This window comes from Oncorhynchus gorbuscha, linkage group LG19, assembly GCF_021184085.1.
Source record: "Oncorhynchus gorbuscha isolate QuinsamMale2020 ecotype Even-year linkage group LG19, OgorEven_v1.0, whole genome shotgun sequence".
In the NCBI taxonomy this organism is placed as follows: Eukaryota; Metazoa; Chordata; class Actinopteri; order Salmoniformes; family Salmonidae; genus Oncorhynchus; species Oncorhynchus gorbuscha.
In genome coordinates this window covers 57,210,066-57,237,386 of record NC_060191.1, presented here as the reverse complement: position 1 = coordinate 57,237,386, position 27,321 = coordinate 57,210,066, and the positions used below count along the sequence as shown (strand labels likewise).

The 27,321-nt window shown below is 43.4% G+C and overlaps 1 protein-coding gene across 2 annotated transcripts in view; it reads left to right on the top strand.

The window, feature by feature from the left end:
• The first annotated feature begins 1,679 nt into the window (after positions 1-1,679).
• Positions 1,680-27,321, top strand: part of LOC124004638 (seizure protein 6 homolog) — a 140,223-nt gene continuing 114,581 nt past the window's right edge. For both annotated transcript variants that reach the window (XM_046313296.1, XM_046313295.1), the window contains exon 1: positions 1,680-2,055. In XM_046313296.1, coding sequence (XP_046169252.1) covers positions 1,983-2,055 — 73 coding nt within the window. In that variant the 5' untranslated portion in view covers positions 1,680-1,982. The remainder of the gene's footprint in view (positions 2,056-27,321) is intronic.

Sequence of the window (27,321 nt, the reverse complement as noted above, 5' to 3'; positions counted from 1 at the left end):
ACTTTGAGACACAGCATACATTTGTTTGTTTGGATTCTAATGTTGTCTCAGTAAAAACACCATACCACACAATGTTGTTGACATCATTCTCATAGTGAGACAATCGATAGCTGAGGGTCAACATGCTGGGAGGACGGAACCAGAACTAAGGTGCATCAGAACTGCAAACTAAGACAGTAGTTGTGACTGAAATGGCACCCTATTCCCTATCTAGTGTACTCCTTTGGACATAACCCTATGGGCTCTGGATTAAAGTAGTGCATTATATAGTGAGTAAGGTACCATTCAGATACAGCCAGTGATGTAGCCAGTGAGACCAGTTACCCAGAGTCTGCTCTGTCAGCACAGTGGGACCACTCTTGTTCAGTGCTCATCACTCTCAGTTGTAGTAAAGCAAGGCATACCTATTTTACATTAATGTCTTATGTCAGACACTTATCCAGGGCGACTTACAGGATCAATCAGGGTTAATTGCCTTGCTCATGGGCACATCAACATATGATTTTATTTTCACTTAGTCAGCTTGGGGATTTGAACCAGCCGACCTTTCAGTTATTGGCCAAGTTCTCTTTCGCAAGGGAGCCCTGCATACACAAAATCTACAAAATACAACACACACACACACACACACACACACACACACACACACACACACACACACACACACACACACACACACACACACACACACACACACACACACACACACACACACACACACACACACACACACACACACACACACAAAAAAAGCCTGGAAAAGCCTGGAAAAATAAAATGTGAGGCAAGACTCTGCTACACATCAAGAGTTTTAGAGATTAAAGTCTTCAAACGATTTCCCTCTATTTAGCCATAATTACTAGTTTCATTAACAGGCTTTGAATGGTCATGAATCTGACCCAGTGCACCCAGTGTGTGGTCCCACAAACAGCAAAGAGGTTTCAGGAGACAGAAAGCACGTCCCCTCAGAAACCGATACACTCCAAGAGGAAACACACAGTGGAGAGACGACCTGCGTTACCATTCAATCAATACCATTCCCAATATCTTAGCACTGGCAGCATCACTTAACAATTCTATATTATGTCCATAAACCCCTCTGTCTACTGCCATGTTTGATTTGAAAGTGTTGCTCTCTTTCTTGTGCAGATTTAGCAGATATTTCCAGAGTGCAACATGCTAATGAGAAATAACTCACTGTATAGGTAACATCTGTCAAATATGTTTTTCAAGACTTTATATTTTCTTCTCCAAAATGTTTTTGTATTTTGGTATAATAATCCAGACATAAAAGTGTTAAAGGAGTGATTATAGTGAAATGTTTATTTTTCGAGTTGTTTGTCTTGAAACTCCAAATACTTATACTTTTTCACTAATAACATAAGCAACCTATTTACAGTTCTACGTGTAGGAGCAATATGATGTCTTCATTGCAATGCTAGTGCTGCAATCGTGCCTGTTAACAAGACTGTTAGCGTTCACAATAATTGTTAGTGAGTTTGTAATGGATTGGAAACGGCTGTAATCTATGTGTCTATTGATGTTGTTATCAAAGTTAAGGAACTAAACACAGCCATTGTCATACGAAGGTCATTTACATGAGGGCAGTATTACATTATATACGGTAACGATACAAACTTTCCACGGTGCTGAATTCAGTTGTTCCAGTTGCTGTCGCTAGGAGCTGTCCGCGGTGCTGAAACGACGATGGTGAGCTGACTTGAAGAAAGAGAACGGCATACCCAACGAGAAATCGACTTAGCGAGCGTTGGAATTGAACAGTCTCTGTCTATCAGCTGATAACGACACCAGGACATAGCTCTCATAAGTGTGGAGCGCCTGTGCTGCGCAGTGTGCGATCCCGACGTCTCACGGCAAGTGGCTTTTGCTGAGCACGAGCAGTCTCTATTTCGTTTTAAGGAAAAGTGTTGATCCCAAGGACATTCTTTTCTGTTAGCAGAGGACCGCTACTGAAAGGAAGCATGAGTGCGGCACGAGATTACAAAGTCGTTATGATGGTTCTCTTTGCAATGATGACGGACATAGGCGCTGAAGGTAAGATGCTCAATCATATAACGGAAGGCTATTTGGTCGCTTGTGCACATGTGTATTGCAATGCAATTCTGTTTCCAACCCACCGGTGTTATCTTGCCACTGTATCCAATTATGTGTGACTCTTTTTGTTTGGTAGGCCATCTGGAAAACTGCAGATTAAGATATGTTTGTGGGAGGTCAGTCAAAGTTGGCTATCGGTTGTGTTTCCTCCTATACTGAGGTTTAAATGGTCCCCTTACGGCAATTATTCTCAAAGAACTCATGTGGAGAAGAGGATATATCGTTATATTAACGGCAGATGTTGTAGCCTACTATTATATTGTTAGGCTATATTATAGTGTTAGGCGATACAGTAGCCTATGTATTGCCTGCAATGAAGAATTCACCACAAGCCATAATAATTGCAATTGGCTATCCGGTTAGTTAAACACATTCATTTAAAGAAGTTATACAGTAATTAACAAGTGATGGTAATTTAGAAATCATTTAAGCAAATTCCAAATCCAAACTTTAAATAATTGTAAGTATTGTAACAACTTAAACAATCGTAGACTAATAAAGTGTGGTACACTTATCTTCATTTGTGTCAAATATCATGTCCTTTGAAGTGTATTTTAATCGGTAATCATTATAGGCCCATATTTAACCTACATGGATGGAAAATGTAATTCATTCTTGCTTGGCAGTGGGCCAATCATTTTTAATAATTCATGAATATCGTGTCAATGTCTATCTCATATTTTAAGAAATGTGTTCAAAGGAGATCTAATCATGAAATAAGATGTATATTAGTTCTAAGAACGTTGGAATGACCTACATTGGTTTTACAGCTGGCTGCACTATTCCTGCCTTTGATTTGACAACATTACTGAATAAAGTACTATTTTATTGAAAATCCTCGAGCTGCGCACTGTATGGGTAGAGGGGTTAGGATAGTTTGGAATAAATAAACCTATAAAGACAACCAGACAATATTTTTTTGGCCTGCATCTGATAATTCTACCCACATAAATATTTGTTAAAAGGTTGGTCTTGACTTGCACCCACGGTGTACTTCACACCATGCTCACGTAAACATGCATGTCACACAACGTCGATCATGGCAGACCCATCATACATGTACAGAATATCTAATCTGTAGAATATGTTTGGTTCTGCTTTTTCCTCCATATTTGAGTGCCCCTGTGCGTCAGTTTGTGTCACATCAGGAAGGATTGAAATGCCAATGAAATAATTCCAATCCTCATTGAAGATAAATACGGTACGATATTTAAATAATTGGTCTTTCAATTCATATCCTGAATTTACTGAGATAAAAAAAATGATTTTGAGGAGATGTTTAATAGAATAAAACGGTATGAACAAAGGAAGACAAAAGGAGGGCATCTAATGTTGTGGGAAAAGAAGTCAGACTTTGGCAGAATCATGCACATATTTATCTGATAAAGTAATACATCAACCTATTATAACCACAATTTATACAGATTTTTAGATCCACGAATACATATCTGATATTATAAAGAATAGCTATGAAACGGCTCCTTCACGCTTGCAGCTGGGAAAACCTGGCCCCAGAGGGAATGTTCATATTCTGCATTGATCCCACATCACAGTATCAGCCTGACCTTTTGACCTCAGAAGTCCATGGGCATCCCTGTCCTTATCAGTCACCTTCTATTGAACCTCTGCAGCTGCAATTTACTGCAGAACAGAAGCACCTGTAAAAGCACTCTAGCTAATGTGAGGCTCCATCAATCCAGTTTGAGCACTGAGCGAGAGGCTCAGTGAGCTAAAAGCTGGAGCCCATATTAAATTGATAGCATTGTGCTGTGCTAAAAATGGGTGACAAATTGATGAAGAATGGGTGAGGGTAAATATAGGTTGACTTAAGGTTGGTCAGTAAGACTCCATCTTTTTTTGTTGTTGAATCAATGTACTGTCCACTGAGTGTACAACACATTAAGAACACCTGCTCTTTCCATGACATAGATTGACCAGGTGAATCCATGTGAAAGCTATGATCCCTTATTGATGTCACTTGCTAAATCCACATCAATAAGTGTAGATGAGGAGACAGGTTAAAGAAGGATTTTTAAGCCTTGAGACAATTGAGACATGGATTGTGCCATTCAGAGGGTGAATGGGCAAGACAAAATATTTAAGTGCCTTTGAACGGGGTATAGTAGTAGGTGCCAGGCACACCGGTTTGAGTGTGTCAAGAACTGCAACACTGCTGGGTTTTTCACGCTCAACAGTTTCCTGTGTGTATCAACAATGGTCCACCACCCAATGGACATCCAGCCAACTTGACACAACTGTGGGAATCATTGATGTCAACATGGGTCAGCATCCCTATGGAACGCTTTCAAGACCTTGTAGAGTCTATGCCTCAATGAATTGAGGCTGTTCTGAGGGCAAATGTTTGTTTCTTTGTACCCTGAGTGTATTTACAATCTGTCCATAGATATAGTTAATCTCATAGGCTGCATTAATTGAGGGCGGGATGCATAAGCCTGTGTAGATGTGTGTCATGGGCTCTAATGTCAACATGCTGTTTCACAGCACATTGTGTGTTTCTACTGGTTTCATGTTGTGTTTGTGAGAATCATAGGGGAGGAAGAAGCTTGTGTCTGCTCACAGCGAGAAGGCATAACCCCTGCTACTCCTCCCTAATTATAATGAAAATTACAATACAATCTCAGCACTATCATTGATAGTGCAGAGTGCCGTGTCTTTATTGGCCGATAGGGGGCACATGAGGCCAGTGATGCTGCCGCTTTTGATCGTCCCCTCTTGATATGGTCCTCGGGGTGGACTGTAATCATAATGGGAACATCCTATTCCTCTCTGCCACTTATACTGTCCCTGTGCGACGGATCCCTGTGCGACGGATCCCTGTGCTCGGACACTTCCCACAACTATCCGGCACCACCATGAACTATGAGTGGGAGGACAGTAGACTGGAAAGGGGAGTTTTGATCTTATTTTATTAGGATCGTTTTGTCCTCATTTGGACTAATCTTCCAAGATACAATTTTCACATATAACACTGTTACAAGCATACATAACACACAGGCATATTGACCAGATAAATACTCTAACTGTCTGAAAATATAGATTGATTCCTTCATCTACCATAGTCCCACACAACCTGCCAATATATTTAACTTAAATGGTTCTAAAATATTGTTTGAATTTATATATTGAAAGGTTTCTGGTTTGCTCAGATACATTATTCAATTTCTTTATTGCTCTAAATCAAAATGTTATTTAGCCTATTTCTCTTTTTGTCAGGACCCGGTTGCGAACCCGGGTCTCCGGAGTGAGAAACAGTCACTAAACCAACTGAGCTACGAATAGTCAGCAGAACCCAGAAGATGAGGCAGACACAGCAGTACTAGAGACGGTGTATTTAATGAAGTAAAAAGTGAAGTTCTTCAGGAAAACATGTAACTCCACAACCTCAAAAGGAATTCCACAAGAACAAAGGCAATCCTCCAAGACAAAAAGGCAAATCCACAAGCTGGAAGGCACAGCACAAAAAGCCTCAAAAGATACTCAAAAACAAACAAACAAGAACAAAAAACAGAACTCCACAAGAGAGTCCACCGGGATCAACAAGAGCTCACAGAGTACTAGGGCTGGGTGCTAACATACAAACACAGAGCAAAGAACTGAGTAAAACAAAGGGTTTAAATACAATCAGGGGAAACGAGGCACAGGTGCAAATAATAATGGGGATCAAGGGAAAACAAAAGGTCAAAAGGCACAATGGGGGCATCTAGTGACCAAAAACCGGAACAACCCTGGCCAAATCCTGACACTTTTCTGTCTGGATAACACAGAATGTGGACAATATATTCCTAGTATTTACTGAATGTCTGCTTCTTACCAACTGAATACTGTTGTGAATAGAGTTTGACCGTTTTAAATTAAATAAGCCTGTTCTTTTCAATTATCTTGTTGCTTGATGACCAACCAAGAGCATTGAGCATGACTACAACAGAACAACCATATCTCCACCTTAAAACAATCCTTGCTGCTTTGTTCTGTTCAATCTGTAGCCTCCTAATTGAACTTGCTGATGTCCCCAGACCACAGAACAGTAGTTCACCTGACTCTCAATTAATGATTGGGGTGTTTGCTTAAGAATCTTTCCCAGTAAATATTTAGCTATCCTTCTGATCATGCATGAATTTTGTAATTTTTTTACATAGATTAATTATTTGAGACAACCATGATAAGCAGTTGTCTAGCTGCACACCAAGTAGTTTGGTTTCTGCCACTTCCTCAATTTGTACTCACCCCATACTTAATTATATCCCATGCTGTGTTGGCCTTGTCCTGGTGGAACAGACCAACATAACCTTGGTTTTCTTGGTGTGCAAAACAAGTTTGTTCTGGTAAACCCACTCCCTGATATTTGCAAGATGTACTTGTAGAGTTTGTTGTACCTGTTAAACTGATTGTCTTGCTGTATAAATTGTAGTATACTCTGCAAATATAGTAGCTTGAGTTTCAGATAAGGCATAAGGAAGGTTGTTGGTATATATTAAGTAAAGAAGATGTCCAAGGCAGCTGCCCTGTGGTATTCCACAGTTTAAAAGGGGAACAAAATGACCCATTGATATAAGTGTTTCCTGTCAGATAGATATGACTGTACCCAATTCAATGCTGTTCCTTAACATAAGATTATTGCATTGTCAAAATTATTTTATGGTCCACTAAATCAAATGCTGCACTAAAATCTAAAAATAGTACACCCACAAACCTTCCATTATTCATAGCATTGAGGTACTGGTCAGTCATATCAACTAATGCAGTGGTAGTGGAATGGTTGTTGCGATAAGCATACTGATTGGCTGTAATCAGACCATTCTTTTCCATCTACTCCTATATTTGTCTACTCACAATACCCTCCAATATCTTACTGAGAGAAGGGAGCAGACTGATTGGCCACCTATTGGCAGGAGTAATGGGTTCTTTCCTGTCTTTCAGGATTGGACACAGTTTAGCATGCTTCCATACATTTTGCAAATGTCCCCTTTTCCAGTGACCAATTAAATCTGTATTTCAGTGGAGCTGAAATCTGGGGAGCATTATGGCAAAGTAAAAAGCAGCAAAATGATTGACAATATCAGCTGTTTTTGTTATTGTTCTCCCGTCAACATCCACACTAGATGGGCATGATGAAATAGAAGTACCAAGTAATGTCTGTGAGCTTTGGGGTGCGGCTCTGTGTCTGTTTTCTCCATATTGATGCCCTGATAAAAAACCTAGCCTAGCGCTGAGCTGAGCTAGAGGGCTGGAGAGCCCGGGGACTGGAGGGCTGGTGGTGTGGTGGTCTAGAGGGCTGGAGGGCTGGTGGTGTGGAGGTCTGGCAGTGTGGAGAGCCGGGGGACTGGAGGGCTGGTGGTGTGGAGGTCTGGAGGGCTGGTGGTCTGGCGGTGTGGAGAGCTGGGGGACTGGAGGGCTGGTGGTGTGGAGGTCTGCAGGGCTGGTGGTCTGGGGGTCTGGAGGGCTGGCGGTCTGGAGAGCTGGGGGTCTGGAGGGCTGGTGGTCTGGGGGTCTGGAGGGCTGGGGTCTGTAGGGGACTCCCTGCACTGCCACCTCTGTCATCTACTGACACAGGTCTGATAGGAGATTCGTACGGCTAGCTGAGGGAGAGAGAGAGAGAGAGAGAGAGAGAGAGAGAGAGAGAGAGAGAGAGAGAGAGAGAGAGAGAGAGAGAGAGAGAGAGAGAGAGAGAGAGAGAGAGAGAGAGAGAGAGAGAGAGAGAGAGAGCTGAGACAAATGGCTGGTGCAGGAAAGACTGGCTAAAGCTAGAACAACATCAAAACACACACACACACACACACACACACACACACACACACACACACACACACACACACACACACACACACACACACACACACACACACACACACACACACACACACACACACACACACACACACACACACACACACACACACACACACACACACACAGAGAAATGGATCCTCCTGTTTTAAATGATTGAATCGAGTAGATCTGGACACAGAAAAATGTTCATGTGATGTAATGAATTGAACAAAAGCTCCCGCCCATATTCCCCGTTGGTGTCTGTGTGGGCGCAGAGCACAGCTTTTCATTTTCAATGATCAATTACCCCAGACAACCATACGTGTGCTGAAGGGTAGGTTTGAGAACAAGCTTTTGTGTGTGTGTGTGTGTGTGTGTGTGTGTGTGTGTGTGTGTGTGTGTGTGTGTGTGTGTGTGTGTGTGTGTGTGTGTGTGTGTGTGTGTGTGTGTGTGTGTGTGTGTGTGTGTGTGTGTGTGTGTGTGTGTGTGTGTGTGTGTGTAAAAGCAAGAAGAATCCATTTGAGAGATGTTACATTTTCCAGATTTGAAGTTGTCATCAATCACTCTGTATTGCAATATTAGAACAAGTGTCATGTGATGTCTGAGGCTTGGCACACAGAGTCGAATTATGAAGGCCTCATTTTTGCTGTCCTTTATGTTTTATTAAGTTAAGCTTTCCATGTTGGAGCTCTGAGCTTGACCTGAATATGCCACTATCACTACTTTCTTCTAATTGTAGCAGATGTTTTTCTCCCTATAGCACACAAACACTGCATCTGTGTGTGTGTGTGTGTGTGTGTGTGTGTGTGTGTGTGTGTGTGTGTGTGTGTGTGTGTGTGTGTGTGTGTGTGTGTGTGTGTGTGTGTGTGTGTGTGTGTGTGTGTGTGTGTGTGTGTGTGTGTGTGTGTGTGTGTGTGCAAACACACACACACGCTTGCAAGGAGAAATCATAATTGAGCTCTGCTCAGCTTTTTTAGCTCCCACCTAATTACTGGCTATTAAAAATGTATACAACCATCTTCTAAGCTTGTCTTTAAGAGTAACATTTGACTGCCATTCATGTCATATAAAAGAGTACGAATATAGATCTGGGAGGTTGTGATGAGAGGTGATGTTCTAGAAAGAGTATTTCTCATCGTCCGAGAGGATGTCACGTTCCTTGACACGTTGCAGCAGGTGTAGATATTGTAGTGAAGATGACAGACCTTTTATGAAAATGATCAAGGCACAAGGCGAGTCCCAGATGCAGACAAAGGAGGCAGATGGTTGGAGTTTTACAATGTTTATTAATCCAGAAAGTGGTAGGCAAGAGAATAGTCATGTACAGGTTAAAGGTCAAAGCCAGTTCAGAGTCCAGTAGGTACTGAAGGGCAGGCAGATTCAAGATCAGGGCAGGCTGGATGATCAGGCAGGTGGGAAAGTAGTCCAGAGTCAGGCAGTGGTCAAAACCGGGAGGACTATCAAAAGAGAATAGAGTACAGGGAGTACAGGGAAAAACACTCTGGTTGACGTGACTAAACATACCAGATAAACTAGCACAGAGAGACAGGAAACACAGGGATAAATACACTAGGGAAAATAAATGACACTTGGAGGGGGTGGAGACAATCATAGGTACAGGTGAAACAGATCAGGGGCGTGACAGAAAACAAGGATATTGAATATAGACAAAACAGGCTGAACTTCCACCCAGCTTCCTTCCTTCCTTCCTTCCTTCCTTCCTTCCTTCCTTCCTTCCTTCCTTCCTTCCTTCCTTCCTTCCTTCCTTCCTTCCTTCCTTCCTTCCTTCCTTCCTTCCTTCCTTCCTTCCTCTGTTTCTCTCTCTCTCCCTCTCTCCTCGTTCCTCTCTCCTTGTCCCCACCGCAGAGAAAAAGCAATTTGCTCTGTGTGTCAGTGATCTGACGCAATCAGCATTACTTCACGGCATGTTGGGGGAAAAAAAAGCTGGAAAGAGGGGACATCTCCTTTAATTAAACCCCATAGATGCTTCGGGATTTGATGAAGATTATATCATTTGGGAGGATTTAAAATGTTCAACACATGCTTTTCTATTACCGGTGATTAACCTGTCCCAGTGAGCTCCTCCTTGTGCCATCAGAGTCTATTCAGACCATGAATACCCTTCAAATTGTTTCAGAGTTTCCCTTTTGACACACTCAATTGGAAATGAGTGTTATTGTAAAGCAGCTGTTGGTTCCCGTCTCCCGGGGAAGGAAGGAAGAGGGCTCAGTCTGATTCCGTCTCCGGGGAAGGAAGAAAGAAGGCTCAGTCTGATCCCGTCTCCTGGGAAGGAAGAAAGAAGGCTCAGTCTGATTCCGTCTCCGGGGAAGGAGGAAAGAAGGCTCAGTCTGATCCCGTCTCCCGGGGAAGGAAGAAAGAAGGCTCAGTCTGATCCCGTCTCCCGGGGAAGGAAGAAGGCTCAGTCTGATCCCGTCTCCCGGGGAAGGAAGGAAGAGGGCTCAGTCTGATCCCGTCTCCCGGGGAAGGAAGAAAGAGGGCTCAGTCTGATCCCGTCTCCCGGGGAAGGAAGAAAGAAGGCTCAGTCTGATCCCATCTCCCGGGGAAGGAAGAGGGCTCAGTCTGATTCCGTCTCCAGGGGAAGGAAGAAAAAGGGCTCAGTCTGATCCCGTCTCCCGGGGAAGGAAGGAAGAGGGCTCAGTCTGATCCCGTCTCCCGGGGAAGGAAGGAAGAGGGCTCAGTCTGATCCCGTCTCCCGGGGAAGGAAGGAAGAGGGCTCAGTCTGATCCCGTCTCCCGGGGAAGGAAGGAAGAGGGCTCAGTCTGATCCCGTCTCCCGGGGAAGGAAGAGGGCTCAGTCTGAATAGATCTTTTGACACATCCCAGGCGGTTCAGCGAGACACTGAGATGACGGTGGAACTGAATGCTGTCATTCTCTTCTCCTCCGTCTTCTCCCCTCTGCATGCGTGTCTCTCTGAATCGAGCCACTGCCCCTGAGAAATGTTTACCCCAGCTGCTGTCAGTCAAAGCAGGTTCCCTGAAGGCTGTGTTCATCTGGTTTACTATATCTCCATCTCTGAATGCAACAATACGTCTCCTTTGTGACAAAAGTCCTCGAGTTATAGTATATAACTCACAAATCGGAGTAAACATCAGAGTAAACACGCAAGTTAACATCAGAGTAAACATGAGAGTAAACATTCAAGTTAACATCCGAGTAAACATCCGAGTAAACATCAGAGTAAACATCCGAGTAAACATCCGAGTAAACATCCGAGTAAACATCCGAGTAAACATCTGAGTAGTTCTACCTGTATACGCTCTATTACTGGGAATGCAGCCCCTTGTCATCTTCAAACGTAATTTATGCTCCAGTCTATTTCTGCATGGCTTGTACCTTTCCAAACAAGAAACAAACCTGTTCCTCTCTTGTCCTGCCTCTCTGTTACATACTGCACAGTACCATCCTGTGGCTCTCCAGTTCTTTCTCCTGTTCTACTTGAACACTCAGTACCGTGGGTCTGGTCTGAAAGCAGAGCTATAGAACATTAATGCTATTCATGTGTGAATGACTGGTGATGTCACATAGTAGCCTTTGGTTTCTCTCCCGGCTAGCTGTCTGCTGAGAGGCTTGGGGACGTTCATTACAAATCAATGGCCAATTTGGTCTGCACTCTGGCCATATGTCCCCATGCATTACTCTCCAGGCTGTCTCCGCCTGGCTCTACTCCATAATGTAAATAAATCCTGCCTCCCATTTATATTGTGTTGCTTGGGCCAATGACCTGACGCACACAGTCAGTAAGAGACATAACATCATGCTTGAATTGAAATCCACTAGAAAAGTTTCCGGAGCTAGACAGTTTTTTTCTTATTAAGATGAAGTTTGGTGTTTCTTTTTTCACACACTCCTCATCTGCTTTTCTATTCCCTCCCCCATCGCTACCTCATCCGTCCTCACCATGAAGCTCAGTCAGTCTATCGATCTGACCACTGAGGAGGAGAGCAAACGTTAGCGCAGGGAATCAGTACCAACCCATCCTCTCCTCTCCTCTCCTCTCCTCTCATGGATTAGGAAACTGTGTACACCTGGCTAATTGGGGCTGGCGTGTGGTATACATGCAGAGCTGAGGGCCTCTCTGGAAGCATTAGGCCCTTGGACAGCTCTCTTCCTTTCCCCCATGTTTGGTTCACACTGCCAGGTCGTGTCTGGAGGGCTCTTCATCTAGACGGGCGAACCAGGATCAGACCAGACCAGACCAGGAGGAAATCAGCTGTGGTCGTGTGCACAGGCAGCAGGTAAGAACTTTCACAGGAAGCAGGTCACCACTTCCACAGGCAGCAGGTCAACACTTCCACAGGCAGCAGGTCAACACTTCCACAGGCAGCAGGTCAACACTTCCACAGGCAGCAGGTCAACACTTCCACAGGGAGGAGATCAACACCTCCACAGGCAGCAGGTCAACACTTCCACAGGCAGCAGGTCAACACTTCCACAGGCAGCAGGCCAACACTTCCACAGGGAGGAGATCAACACTTCCACAGGCAGCAGGTCAACACTTCCACAGGCAGCAGGTCAACACTTCCACAGGCAGCAGGTCAACACTTCCACAGGGAGGAGATCAACACCTCCACAGGCAGCAGGTCAACACTTCCACAGGCAGCAGGTCAACACTTCCACAGGCAGCAGGCCAACACTTCCACAGGGAGGAGATCAACACTTCCACAGGCAGCAGGTCAACACTTCCACAGGCAGCAGGTCAACACTTCCACAGGCAGCAGGTCAACACTTCCACCGGCAGCAGATCAACACTTCCACAGGCAGCAGGCCAACACTTCCACAGGGAGGATATCAACACTTCCACAGGCAGCAGGTCAACACTTCCACAGGCAGCAGATCAACACTTCCACAGGCAGCAGATCAACACTTCCACAGGCAGCAGGCCAACACTTCCACAGGCAGCAGGCCAACACTTCCACAGGGAGGATATCAACACTTCCACAGGCAGCAGGTCAACACTTCCACAGGCAGCAGGTCAACACTTCCACAGGCAGCAGGTCAACACTTCCACAGGCAGCAGGTCAACACTTGCTTAACTCGTCTGAAAGTAAACAACACACTTTGTTTCTTCTCTTCAGACATGTTTTGGACCTTTGTGTTTTATGCAGGAGGGGTCAAGTAGATAGGGGTGACAGTGCTGTTTGTTTGTTCTTAGTTGGTCAACCTTTTTTATTTACCATGATGACAACCACAAGACTAACTGTCCTGAATCCATTTGGTGGAATATGGGCCCTATACCACTTGTACTGTAATTGTTTCTTCCCACCATCACACCCATCTCATACTTGGCTTTTACCATAAAGTCTCTCAGTCCCCATAAAGATGTGATTCATATGTTGCTGTGGATTTTCCTCACTCTATATAGTTTAAGGCAGTCCTACGGGACTCTTGCTCGGAGTACAACTCAGACGTCCATGGCTTACGTCAATGACATCACATTGTTACTAGCAATAGGCCGAAACGCAAAAAGATTGTTAGTTAAAGCTGTTACTAGATATCAAGAGACCTTCCTCACTCTCCATTCTCTCCCTTTCTGAATGAGCATTTTTAGTGAGCGTTATTAGCCAGCTCTGTTCATACCCTTTGTAGTGGGGATGTATTCAGCTCTGACAGACTCAAGCTATGATATGGAACAGTTTGTGTAAAGTTCTAGTAGTTCTGTTGGGGTTATTCTCAGTAGCCCTCTGTTCATTGCCACATATGTACATACTTTGTAGTCAAGCTGTTTCACAGCTTTTGCTTATTAACAGTTAGCCAACCCATCATGCTCTCCTTGAGGATGATATGAAAGCAGATACTGTCATGCAAGCTGCTGTGGGGAGATGTTGCCATATGAATACTATAGAGCCCTCCCCCCCCCTTCTGTCTTCAAATATGTACATCACTGATTTAGGGAACATAACACAGAGGTTGTGAGTGAATGTTGGCCCTGAACCTTTTGAAGGATATTATTTTAGGAGGAATCACTCTGGGCTTATCAAGGTTGGCATTGGCAATTATATGAGTAGAAAGGGAGACTAAATGTCCCTTCTCCCATGCCTGTGGAGCAGAACAGTCTGTCTGTCATGAACTGACCATATGAAGCACTCGTGTCAGATATCCTTGGAGCCCTAGTCTCTACGGTAATAAAGATGAATAATGCAAATCCTTGGAAACGGCGGCGGATCCCATCGGAAGGAATCAGCATCGTCGTTATTTACCTTGCTGTCAGGCTGGCTCTAGCTCGGCACAGAGAGGTAAACAGATGGCCACTGAAGGCCCCAAGAATGGAGATGCATAAGTAAGACAAATGCTGCAGCTCAGGGTTTAGGTGTTAATCTTACGACATACACTTTCAGTTCAGGTTGTATACAGAACAGTGGGGTTTTACACAGAGGGATTCATAGAGACACCTGAGGCTGGACTTTTAGCCTGTTCATTGAGCATAGCTTACCTAATTTAGATCAAGTGAAGAATATTTCAATGGCTAAAGTTTATTCATTTTAATCTTTCTTTTCAATGTTGACACAAAAGCTGGCACTGCTAGTTATGTTGGAAAGACTGCTGCATTCCACATCAATAATAGTTGAATTTCAAACAAGTTTTTGTTTCATAGGACATTTCTGAAAGTCAATGAAAAGAGGTTATTTACCCAGTCTGCAGGACACATTAACTCTGCAGGGAAAATGCTATGTCTTGAGTGGTTAGAGGATGTGAATGAGCCACACGCAGAGAGAGAGGGAGAGAGAGAGAGAGAGACAGAGACAGAGAGAGAGGGAGAGGGAGAGAGAGAGCGAGAGAGAGATACCATACTACAGAGAGAGAGAGAGAGAGGCCCTACTACAGTGACAACCACCTGCATTCATCCACAGAGCATCGAGCTCTATTCCAATGTTGAAAATGACCAGCTGTCTTCTCTCAACATAAAGACACTCAAGCAGCCTTTTCAATCAATCCTCCATTTTCTCTGCACCACCTGGGCATGGATGGAGGAGAAAGGCAAATGAAAAGCACTTAGTTCAATCCATTCCCCAAACACTTATTTATTTAGAATTATACAACAGGTGGGTCTAATCCTGAATGCTGATTGGTTAGGTAATTTGCTTAATATTTGTAGAAAGCAGGTAGGCCTGTGGGACTGTACATGGTTATTTGGACATGGGTCTTTGTGTCTTTCTGCCATGGTCAAACATCCTGTCTCTATTGGTCTCTCAGAAACCTGAATAAAATACAGGGAATCTGTTTTAGAGATATTTCCCTTCCCTGAAAGTAGTCATTTGAGGGATACAATTAATCTAGTACTATAATTGAACATACGGTTGCCTGTTTGGTGGTTTATCCAACCCCCTCAGCAATAGTGTTTCTCTTAAATCTTCAATCTGAAGCTCTTCAGGGATTTTCATGGATCTCTCTGTAGCCTGGTTCCTTTCCTCGCTGACTATACACATCTATCCCATAGGAGACAGCTATTGGCATACACTATTCTGTCTGGGATATTGATTACTTACCAGGGGACACATTGCTGTGCCCCTGTTGACCTCAGACTTCTGGATGTCTCTGTGAAACCTGTATTTCAGAGAACTGCTCACCCAGAAGAAGTGCAATATCTCCTCCAGCTCAGTCACCATCAAACTGGAAGAAACATTTCCTTTGACGTGACGAGCCAGTTGAAGGTACATAAGTTGCTATTGGGGTATATAACTGTCAAAGCACACAACCTTCCATTTGAGATAATATTTGAACTAAAATACACAAATCAATTTGTGGTTAAAAGGCAAAGCCATAAACTAGCAGTGCTCTGGGTCTTGAGGACCAGTGAAGCTTGCCACCCCTGATGAAGGACAAATAAATGTTAGAATATATAATTGTTAGATCCATTAGAATACACAGTTTGAAAACACAACTAAATGAGGGATCTCCTCTGGAAACTCAGGGTCTGAACTGTGCGCCTCCCAGGGAAATTGACCAGCTGCTCACTGTGGTCCTGCAGCTCTGCAACCCTGCCCCCGGTGGTACCTCCATTAGACAACGTGTCGTCCTCAATCTCCAGCCGGCGTCACAGAGCCACCATGGCTGCCGCAATGCAATCTACTGCCACCGCAGTCAGTTGACCGTGCTGAAACTGGCCCTAACCTCTGTCATAAAAGATTGGAGGTGTGTACGAGGGCCCTCTGTACTCTGATTTAAAGGGTTCTCGAGTGGAAAAGATGGAGAGCGCTGGAGAGATCGGTCCTCTTTTGTGAAGGCCATGGCTATCGATCTTGAATGGGTCCACTGCATTCATTGTGCGGAGGCTAGGGTTTAGCAAGTGAATGCATTTTTATTCCCGTAGCTCATAGAAGTGGGCTGACCAGAACTTTTAGATTGAGATACTTGAAATCTGTGCTTGAAATGTTATTCTAGTGCACAGTCATTTCCCGATAGAAGATGCAGCGTCAGCTGTCAGTGTTTCATTTGTTTTGTGGTGATGGTGGCCCCCATCGTCCACCCTGTGATTAAAAGGCAATCTGATTGTCAAACTTACAACATCGTATGACCTTGTATGACAGGGTGAATTGCCAAATCGTATTGCTTTGACTTTAGTCCCCATGACAACACAGCCGGGTACAGTTTAAACACTGTGGGCGGATACTATCGTACAGAGGGATAGAAACACCTTTGAAATGAGTGACAGGCACCCTCATGCCATGGAGAGAATGAAACAAGGATGCTGTTACTCTAAGGACAAATCAAATCAAATTATATTTATCACATGCACCGAGTACAGCTGGTGTAAACCTTACAGTGAAATGCTTGCATACGAACCTTTTCCAACGATGCAGTTTAAAAGATTATTATATATTTTTTTATAGTAACTAACATAAAAGTACCAGATCAACAGCCCTGTGAAAAGGAAGGATGTGCCAATTAAATGTGTTGTTGCTAAGGGACTCTGTGTCTAGTCCTTCAGCCTTATTTAATTTTGTGTGGAATTAATAACAGTCTTGCTTTATATTTGCTGTATGGAAAGAGTTGAGACAAAATGTGTTGTGACAAAATATAATGTGCACCGCATCCACAAGACGGTAGCTGCTAATAGGTAGGACCTGATCAAAAAAGGCAGGATCTCTACCAAGAGTAACACTTAGAAAGTCTTGTGCTTTCATGCAGGAAATCTGTGCATCAGTCCTTTGAAAAAGGCACATTTTCATTCATGAGTGAAGGGCTATAGCAATCTCCCTGTTGCAGGAGCCCTCTGTAAGGAAGAAAGGACAGGGGGTGAATAGAAAATGAAAAAGAGAGAAAGAGAGAGTGGAATGCGGTGTTTGAAGGAGAAGAGCCAGCCAGGAATTGCTTCATTCCATCTATGTAATTGTCCTTGGTTCCATTGCTGGTACTGCTGATGGAGGACTGTGACATGCACACGCACACACAGGTACACACACACACGTACACACACACACACACGTACACACACACGTACACACACACACACACACACACACACACACACACACACACACACACACACACACACACACACACACACACACACACACACACACACACACACACACACACACACACACACACACACACACACACGTTTAGAATTCCAAAACAGCCTTTGCCTTTGACCTCCCTCCAACCCACTCTGGGAGCAGGCAGATTACATTGATAGTGGTATATTGTTTTCATTGATTTGCTTTAATTTGCAATATGTCACTCATCTGTGTTTAACTGGGCGCACTGAAAGCTGTCCAGGGAGTACAGTGGTGGACCAGTGGCCCTCAGCAACAACACAGCCTGGCTTCAGCTCAATTACCCACAGTTAATTAACAGTCACTCTGCTGTTGGAACTACTGTGAACACACATGACGAATGCACTGTTTATGTACTGTGCTGGATGAATGTTTAGGACTTATTATGGATGTGGAATTGTTGAAAACATAATATTTCTGGTCTATTAAACATCATCGATATGCGGCATCAGTGTACATTAGGCTGGAAATTACATTTGAATCTGTATGTCTGAGGCATACCTATTTGAACAGTATACGGTCTGTTGGTAATTGTATTGATTTAAAAAGTAAGCATAGCAAGCCATCCTTTTCCCTCCATGCCTTTTACCTAATTTCCTTTTCATGTATAGCAGCTGGTCCTCTCTGCCCCTTCTCTTCTCTGCCTCCATTACATAACCTCCTCACCTCTCTTCTCTGCCTCCATTACATAACCTCTTCACCTCTCTCTTCTCTGCCTCCATTACATAACCTCCTCACCTCTCTCTTCTCTGTCTCCATTACATGACCTCCTCACCTCTCTCTTCTCTGCCTCCATTACATAACCTCCTCACCTCTCTCTTCTCTGTCTCCATTACATGACCTCCTCACCTCTCTCTTCTCTGCCTCCATTACATAACCTCCTCACCTCTCTCTTCTCTGTCTCCATTACATGACCTCCTCACCTCTCTCTTCGCTGCCTCCATTACATAACCTCCTCACCTCTTCTCTCTTCTCTGCCTCCATTAAATAAACTCCTCACCTCTCTCTTCTCTGCCTCCAATACATAACCTCCTCACCTCTCTCTTCTCTGCGTCCATTACATGTCCTCGTCACCTCTATCTTCTCTGTCTCCATTACATGACCTCCTCACCTCTCTCTTCTCTGTCTCCATTACATGTCCTCCTCACCTCTCTCTTCTCTGTCTCCATTACATGACCTCCTCACCTCTCTCTTCTCTGCCTCCATTACATAACCTCCTCACCTCTCTCTTCTCTGCCTCCATTAAATAAACTCCTCACCTCTCTCTTCTCTGCCTCCAATACATAACCTCCTCACCTCTCTCTTCTCTGCGTCCATTACATGTCCTCGTCACCTCTATCTTCTCTGTCTCCATTACATGACCTCCTCACCTCTCTCTTCTCTGTCTCCATTACATGACCTCCTCACCTCTCTCTTCTCTGTCTCCATTACATGTCCTCCTCACCTCTCTCTTCTCTGTCTCCATTACATGTCCTCCTCACCTCTCTCTTCTCTGCCTCCATTACATGTCCTCCTCAGCTCTCTCTCCTCTGCCTCCATTACATGACCTCCTCATCTCTCTCTCCTCTGCCTCCATTACATGACCTCCTCATCTCTATCTCTCTCCTTCTCTCATCTGCCTCCATTACATGACCTCATCTCTCTCTCATCTGCCTCCATTACAGGACCTCTTCATCTCTTCTCTCCTCTGACTACATTACATGACCTACTCATCTCTTCTCTCCTTCTCTCATCTGCCTCCCTTACATGACCTCCTCATCTCTTCTCCCATCTGCCTCCAATAAATGACCTCCTCATCTCTCTCTCCTCTGCCTCCATTACATGACCTCCTCATCTCTTCTCTCCTCTCTCCTCTGCCTCCATTACATGACCTCCTCACCTCTCTCTCTAGCCTTGATAAGAGAAAATCTATAAGGAAAGGCAATTTGGAGCAGCATTAACCGTGGCTTGACCTCTGATCCTGCTCCATGTTGTTAAGCATCCTACAGTAAAGTGCTGTGCTGTTGTCCAACACACACACACACACACACACACACACACACACACACACACACACACACACACACACACACACACACACACACACACACACACACACACACACACACACACACACACACACACACACACACACACACACACACACACACACACACACACACACACACACACACACACACACACACTAACCCTGTTGAGTTCCTCACCTGCTATCCTCACACAGAGACAGGGATTATGCATTCCCTTGCTGTAAAACTTTTCTCTTTCTCTATTCTGTTTCCCCCTAAAACATGACCTTTTACCTGTTCAACAAACGCTGACCACTGTAAGTAGTTCATGTGATTGGGGTCCAGTTGATACCCCTTTCTTAATAAAATGCTGTGCAATGTCTCTTTGAATTACAGCAGTTATTGTGTGTCTACATTGGCAACTACTGTGTAGACGGTAGCTATAGAATCGTTTGGAAGACAAAAGTAAATCTCCATATGCAATATAAAGTCATTTCTCTAAGCCTAATTTCTCAATGTCCACCTTATTTGAAAGCTGGAGTGTGTTGAAAGCAGTGGTGGAAAAAGTACCCAATTGTCATACTTGGGTAAAAGTATAGATACAGTGCCTTGCGAAAGTATTCGGCCCCCTTGAACTTTGCGACCTTTTGCCACATTTCAGGCTTCAAACATAAAGATATAAAACTATTTTTTTGTGAAGAATCAACAACAAGTGGAACACAATCATGAAGTGGAATGACATTTATTGGATATTTCAAACTTTTTTAACAAGTCAAAAACTGAAAAATTGGGCATGCAAAATTATTCAGCCCCTTTACTTTCAGTGCAGCAAACTCTCTCCAGAATTTCAGTGAGGATCTCTGAATGATCCAATGTTGACCTAAATGACTAATGATGATAAATACAATCCACCTGTGTGTAATCAAGTCTCCGTATAAATGCACCTACACTGTGATAGTCTCAGAGGTCCGTTAAAAGCGCAGAGAGCATCATGAAGAACAAGGAACACACCAGGCAGGTCCGAGATACTGTTGTGAAGAAGTTTAAAGCCGGATTTGGATACAAAAAGATTTCCCAAGCTTTAAACATCCCAAGGAGCACTGTGCAAGCGATAATATTGAAATGGAAGGAGTATCAAACCACTGCAAATCTACCAAGACCTGGCCATCCCTCTAAACTTTCAGCTCATACATACTGATCAGAGATGCAGCCAAGAGGCCCATGATAACTCTGGATGAACTGCAGAGATCTACAGCTGAGGTGGGAGACTCTGTCCATAGGACAACAATCAGTCATATATTGCACAAATCTGGCCTTTATGGAAGGGTGGCAAGAAGAAAGTAATTTCTTAAAGATATCCATAAAAAGTGTAGTTTAAAGTTTGCCACAAGCCACACACCAAACATGTGGAAGAAGGTGCTCTGGTCAGATGAAACCAAAATTGAACTTTTTGGCAACAATGCAAAACGTTATGTTTGGCGTAAAAACAACACAGCTCATCACCCTGAACACACCATCCCCACTGTCAAACATGGTGGTGGCAGCATCATGGTTTGGGCCTGCTTTTCTTCAGCAGGGACAGGGAAGATGGTTAAAATTGATGGGAAGATGGATGGAGCCAAATACAGGACCATTCTGGAAGAAAACCTGATGGAGTCTGCAAAAGACCTGAGACTGGGACGGAGATTTGTCTTCCAACAAGACAATGATCCAAAACATAAAGCAAAATCTACAATGGAATGGTTCAAAAATAAACATATCCAGGTGTTAGAATGGCCAAGTCATGGTCCAGACCTGAATCCAATCGAGAATCTGTGGAAAGAACTGAAAACTGCTGTTCACAAATGCTCTCCATCCAACCTCACTGAGCTCGAACTGTTTTGCAAGGAGGAATGGGAAAATATTTCAGTCTCTCGATATGCAAAACTGATAGAGACATACCCCAAGCGACTTACAGCTGTAATCGCAGCAAAAGGTGGCGCTACAAAGTATTAACTTAAGGGGGCTGAATAATTTTGCACGCCCAATTTTTCAGTTTTTGATTTGTTAAAAAAGTTTGAAATATCCAATAAATGTCATTCCACTTCATGATTTTGTCCCACTTGTTGTTGATTCTTCACAAAAAATACAGTTTTATATCTTTATGTTTGAAGCCTGAAATGTGGCAAAAGGTCGCAAAGTACAAGGGGGCCGAATACTTTCGCAAGGCACTGTACCTTAATAGAAAGTTACTTAAGTAAAAGTGAAATTCACCCAGCAAAATACTACTTGAGTAAAAGTCTAAAAGTATTTGGTTCTAATAGTAAAAGTAAATGTAATTGCTGAAATATACTTAAGTATCAAAAGTAAAAGTATAAATCATTTCAAATTCTTTATATTCAGGAAAGCAGACGGCACCATTGTCTTGTTTTAAAAATGTATGGATAGCCAGGGGTACACTCTAACACTCAGACATAATTTACAAAAGAAGCATGCGTGTTTAGTGAGTCTGCCAGATCAGAGGCAGTAGGGATGACCAGGGATGTTCTCTTGATAAGTGCATGTATTGGACCATTTTCCTGTCCTGCTAAGGACATTTATCATGTAACGAGTGCTTTTGGGTGTCAGGGAAAATGTTTGGAGTAGAAAGTACATTATTGTCTTTAGGAATGTGGTGAAGTAGAAGTTAAAGTAAAGTACAGATCCCCCCCCCCCAAACGAGAGTACTTAAATAGTACTGTGAAGTATTTTTACTTAAGTACTTTACACAACTGGTTGTAAGATTGTCCCTGCAGTAGTTACCTTCAAAAGCGGTTGCAGTAGGTAAACTGACGGGGCAAGAAAGTATGTTTAACAGAAAACAAAGTGCGCTGACAATAACCTCTGGGTTTTCACCTTGTTATGAGCTATCTGGAGGATTCTTCCTCAGAGAGTTCCGACTCGCGGTAACACCGTTTCTTTTAACCAAATGCAATCTTTGTCAGTGTAGGCACTAAAGCCACTGAAAAGAGAGAAACACTTACTCCTTTAGTTCAGTGCACCAGCCTTGGCCTCTAAATGTCTCCTATATTATTAATGGCCTAGTGCTGAATTAAGGTAGAAATGTCAAGAGGAACCTCCCATTGCTGGAGCATGTTTATTTCATACTGTTCTTTAGTTTTTAATAAAAGACTCCCAGCTTGCTTCAAGCAACTACTAACTGTAAATACATGTCCTAACTTGCTCATCCTGTCCACCATCACGGTAGATGGTACGCCATAGTTGCATCTCGTCATAAGGTGTATAGCAGAGGTCCCAGTCAGCCCTGTGCTGAAGAGAAGGCAACACTGTGTAATAATGACTGTTTTCACACTCAGACCATATGAAGTAGAAACTGCAATTAGCGTGTTTCTCATGGCTCATTGAGTCCATTCTCACTCGGAGGTGGACTCCATAGAAACACAGACTGAATCCACCGAGGTTTGTCTCCAACAGTCCCCATCAGTTCCCCATTAAAGTGTCGTTAAGCCCAGGTCATGTTCACTATCTCTGTCTTACTTGGTTCACTGTGGCTGTTACCACCTACACGCCATGAGGACGGTGCCACGGAGACTACAGCAGTATGAGTAAATGTAATTCTTTGCCACGTCGTTTAATGACACTGCCAACACACTGGGGCTGTGGCCAACATCTGACTGACTTTTATACATATTAGGCCTACATATTTGACACTCAATCCCCTCTATTTGCCCAGAATTCTATGAAGAACACTATGTTGTTTCCTTGAAAAAGATGCATTTCACCTCAATAGGACAACCTGGTGTTGTAAGAAATCGTATTGTTTCCATGGAGTTTTAGGGTGATGAAATGTAACAGAAAGCAATAGGGAGGTACAACTTTGCACAGACTTCAAAGGGAAGTGAAGTTCTGACCCGTGCTTTCAAAGTGATACCGCTGTTATAGGCTCAGGCTCTCTCTTTCTCTCTAGCTGTTGCATCTGGTGGTTCTCCAGCTAAACCATGCTCCTTGATCTCGGTTTACAGAGAGGAGTGGAGGAGTGGACTCCTAACAGGAGAGAGCCAGGTGGCTGGGAGATCAAAGAATTGCTCTGCCTCAGAGCAGAGGTGAGCTGGGGAGGCTGCTGTTTCACTCTGGGGCGGGTCCAGCTGGTGGGCTGGCGAGGCGGGGCTAGCTAGGGAAGATGCTGTGTACACATTCATTACAGACACACATCCAGTACTACATGTTTTCTCACCAACTTGGAATACAAATCTATTTCTGTGTGTTGAAGTCACTGTTGATCCCAGGCCAAGCAGCCTCCTTGCTGTGAGGGAGACTGCCTTCTCTGCTCCTACTAATTCAATCCGCTCCAGTTGAATGGACTATGTAGACCGTTCTCTCAGAACATGATCAGTTTCTCCAGCAGAACGAGTGGGGGTGAATGCTCTGCTGGGCTGATTCTACCATCACCTTCTGGCATTACATGTTTTCACTGCTTTATTGGTGTGAATTTGCTTTGCTCTGTTTCTGTGTTTGTCATCCTTCTTAGGGGCTTTCACACCAAATTGGTTTGGACCGGTTTTTCCTAAATCTGGTTCATTTTCCTCCTTAGTTCGGTTATATCTCCACTCGGGAGCACACTAAACAACGCTCCGTGGTTCCTTCAGAAAGGATGGTCTCAGTCTGATTACATTCCTACTGTGGTGCGTTTTTTAATGTTATTTTTTACAATACTTTTTTATTGTCACACAAACTGCATTGTTTTATAGTGTGAACCATATTAGTATGGCACCCCTGGAGCAAATTAGAGTTAAGTGCTGTCGTGTCTTTGGCTATGCCGGATTAAGTGATATAAGACATGCTATTCTATAAAATCATTTCTCTGAATAAATATTACCTGATTAAGCTAATCAGGTAAATGTAATTAACTAGAAAGGCGGGGCACCACGAAATAATGTTTATAGAGCTGTTATCTTCCGAATAAACTCTTAAAGACCTAGTAATCTTTTACATCAGTAGCAGTCAATATTTAATGATCACTTTATTCAGTCTCATCTGAAAGTTATAAATTCTTGGTTATCTTCACGAACCCTGGCTAACAAGTTGAATCAGCAATACAAAATGTGGTTTAATTATTTATTTACTAAATACCTAAATACTCAGAATCAGAACAGAATTACATCTACACAGAATGGATCATACATTGATTACAAATGATGTCATATAGGAAAACGTCCCAAGCGGACGGAACAGATGGTTACACAAAGAAAGGGGGTTGGGTTTTGAATGAAAGAGCGGGAAGGCTGAGGAACAAAGAGATTTTGTGTCTCTATTGGGCCTTAGGCAGCTATGCTATCGTAAATACAGTATCTTATGCATTCTAAATAACAACCCATTTGAAATAGGAAAATGCAATAAATATTTACTCTAAGCTGGGCTTTGGTAGATTGGTCATTGATAGACGGTCGGGTTGTCCAGCATGGATCTCTTGTCCTCTGAAGTGGTGAACTGGAGCGTGGTAGAATGGATTCTCTGTCCGTCCTCTCCTAGCCCACGTTTACAGCTGTGGTTGCTAATGCAACGGCTAGGGGTATCCCTTCTTTAGTGAATAAGAGTTCAAAGTTCATACCAAGTTGCCGTACTTCAAGCTCATGCTATATTCTGGCTGGTATAGTCGAAATGAATCTATTCAGCATGTTGATCGTCATCTTCACGTTGAAATTCGATGCTAATTTCGTTAGGTTCTTGTCGTTCAACCAGAGCTCACACTGAGGTTGGCTTAGTTCTGTTGGTGATCTTTGTCTTTTTAATGGGGGGGACCGCCGTCCTCTCGTCCTTGGAACCGAAAGTTGAATTTTTGTCAATGGGTTTATATAGTGGTGAAAGAAAGGTGTGCTTCATAGTTTACAACCAAAGTCTGTTCACTTGGGCAGGGCCTCTGAGTGAGCAGAGTTTCTCTATGACAAACCGTTCTCTCATTTAAGAAGCTAAAATTACATTTAATCTTTTCACAAATAGTTTCATATTTAAACATTTAAATTAAACAACAATTCCATGTGAATTGGATAACTAGAATGTGTCGACTTTCCAAGATACAGTTTATGTCATCCTGTCATTAGTAGTAATGTCTCAGACAACAACTGATCTGAGATCATATTCATTAAGTATCAACGCATATTTTAAACTGGTTGGATTAACGAAATATGGTTCGGTTTCCCACCTTTCGATGTTACCAGACTCTCTATGTTACAAAGGCATTTTCAATAGTCACATCGGTAGAGTGGAGAGAGGAAAAAGGGGAAAGGTATTTATGGGGGTCAAAAACCTCCCTCGACAGGCCAACGTCATGACAGTGCCTTGGTCAAGGGCACATCGGTAGAGTGGAGAGAGGAAAAAGGGGAAAGGTATTTATGGGGGTCATAAACCTCCCTCAACAGGCCAACGTCATGACAGGGCCTTGGTCAAGGGCACATTGGTAGATTATTCACCGGCTCGGATAATCAAACCTTTCGGTTACTGGTCCAACACTCTAGACGCTAGGCTCCCTGCCGCCCTACCAGAACCAGAGCTGCGCAGTATAAGGCCTATTGGTTGCCTGACTGCCAGCGTGTGATTAAATGCACATAGTACCATACCTTGATTTCTCTGAAACATTATGTGAGTAACACTAGCAGCGCATTTATGAGTGCATCTGATGTCGATTAGAGGAGACAAGGGCTATACCGGGGATATAGGCTAATGAATATCTTCTATTCCCGTTGCAGTCAGAACGGCTATTTTCTCCCGCATGTTGTTGGAAGACCAAAGAGAAAGTAATATAAGGTTTGGGACACAAGTTATGCTTCATGATAATCATAGATGGATTTAACGTGAGGATATACAAATGACTTGGATGAACACGTGGTTTTGTTTAGGCATTTTAGTTTGGCAATGTGAAACCAACACTCTAAAGAAACACCAAAGAAAAAAAATGCAAAGTAACAAATAACCGAACTTCAGCTCAAAGCCATGTGTGAAAATGCTCTTAGTTACAAAGAGGACATGGACTGATAAGTAAAATGTCCAGAGAAGCATTACATTCTGCCAATCAGCTAGTGAACCTACCCTAGCCCATGCATATGAAAAGGGGGAGAGGAGTGAGAGAAGAGGAACTGGGAAGGAAAGGAGTGAGGGGAGAGAGGAGGAAGAAGGAGAATGGATGAGAGGAAAGGAGAAGTGAGGGAGAGAAGAGGAGTTAGGGGAGAGGAGGAGGTGGGAAGAAGAGTCTCCTGTAGAGGGGAGAGAAGGTGCCCGCTGTGATAAAACAGGAAAGGAACATTCCTTCATTTGTCGAGACCATTGTCTATGTGTAATTATCTATGTTTAACATGCTGTCAGTGGTTTAGGCTGCACTGCTTTCACTCTGCACTTACGCAGAGCTACAGTATTAGTAGGGCACAGTAGTCAACTACTTTTTTAGATGAGCTTCTATCGAAGTCTCTGGTTTGAAGAGTTGTTTGTATAGACATCTGGCGTTAGAGTAAGCATTAAGCTCACTAAAGACGTTTTTGTTCTGAACCTCTTGTGGTGTTTAGTTTATTTGTGTCTCAGATTGTGACAAGAGAGATGTGAGCCATATGATCTCAAAGCTCCTGCTTCCCACAATAGCAGAATGTGGAGATGGTTTCATAATCCGTTCATGATGATGAGTCCTTGGTTGCACTGTGGTGTTTTAAGCTCTATATGTTTGACCAGTGAAGCAAGTCCAGACTGTGGTTTTCTCACAACGGCTGTCTAATGGCTGCATGTTTTCACACACGTCATTAGACGCAGCAGCCCAAATAAATCATAACAAACATAATTGGGTTTTAATGTGAGTCTCTGGTTGTTTTTACCCAACGTTGCAAGAGCCTGTTTTTAAACGAGCACTACATGTTAATCAGTAGCATCTTGAT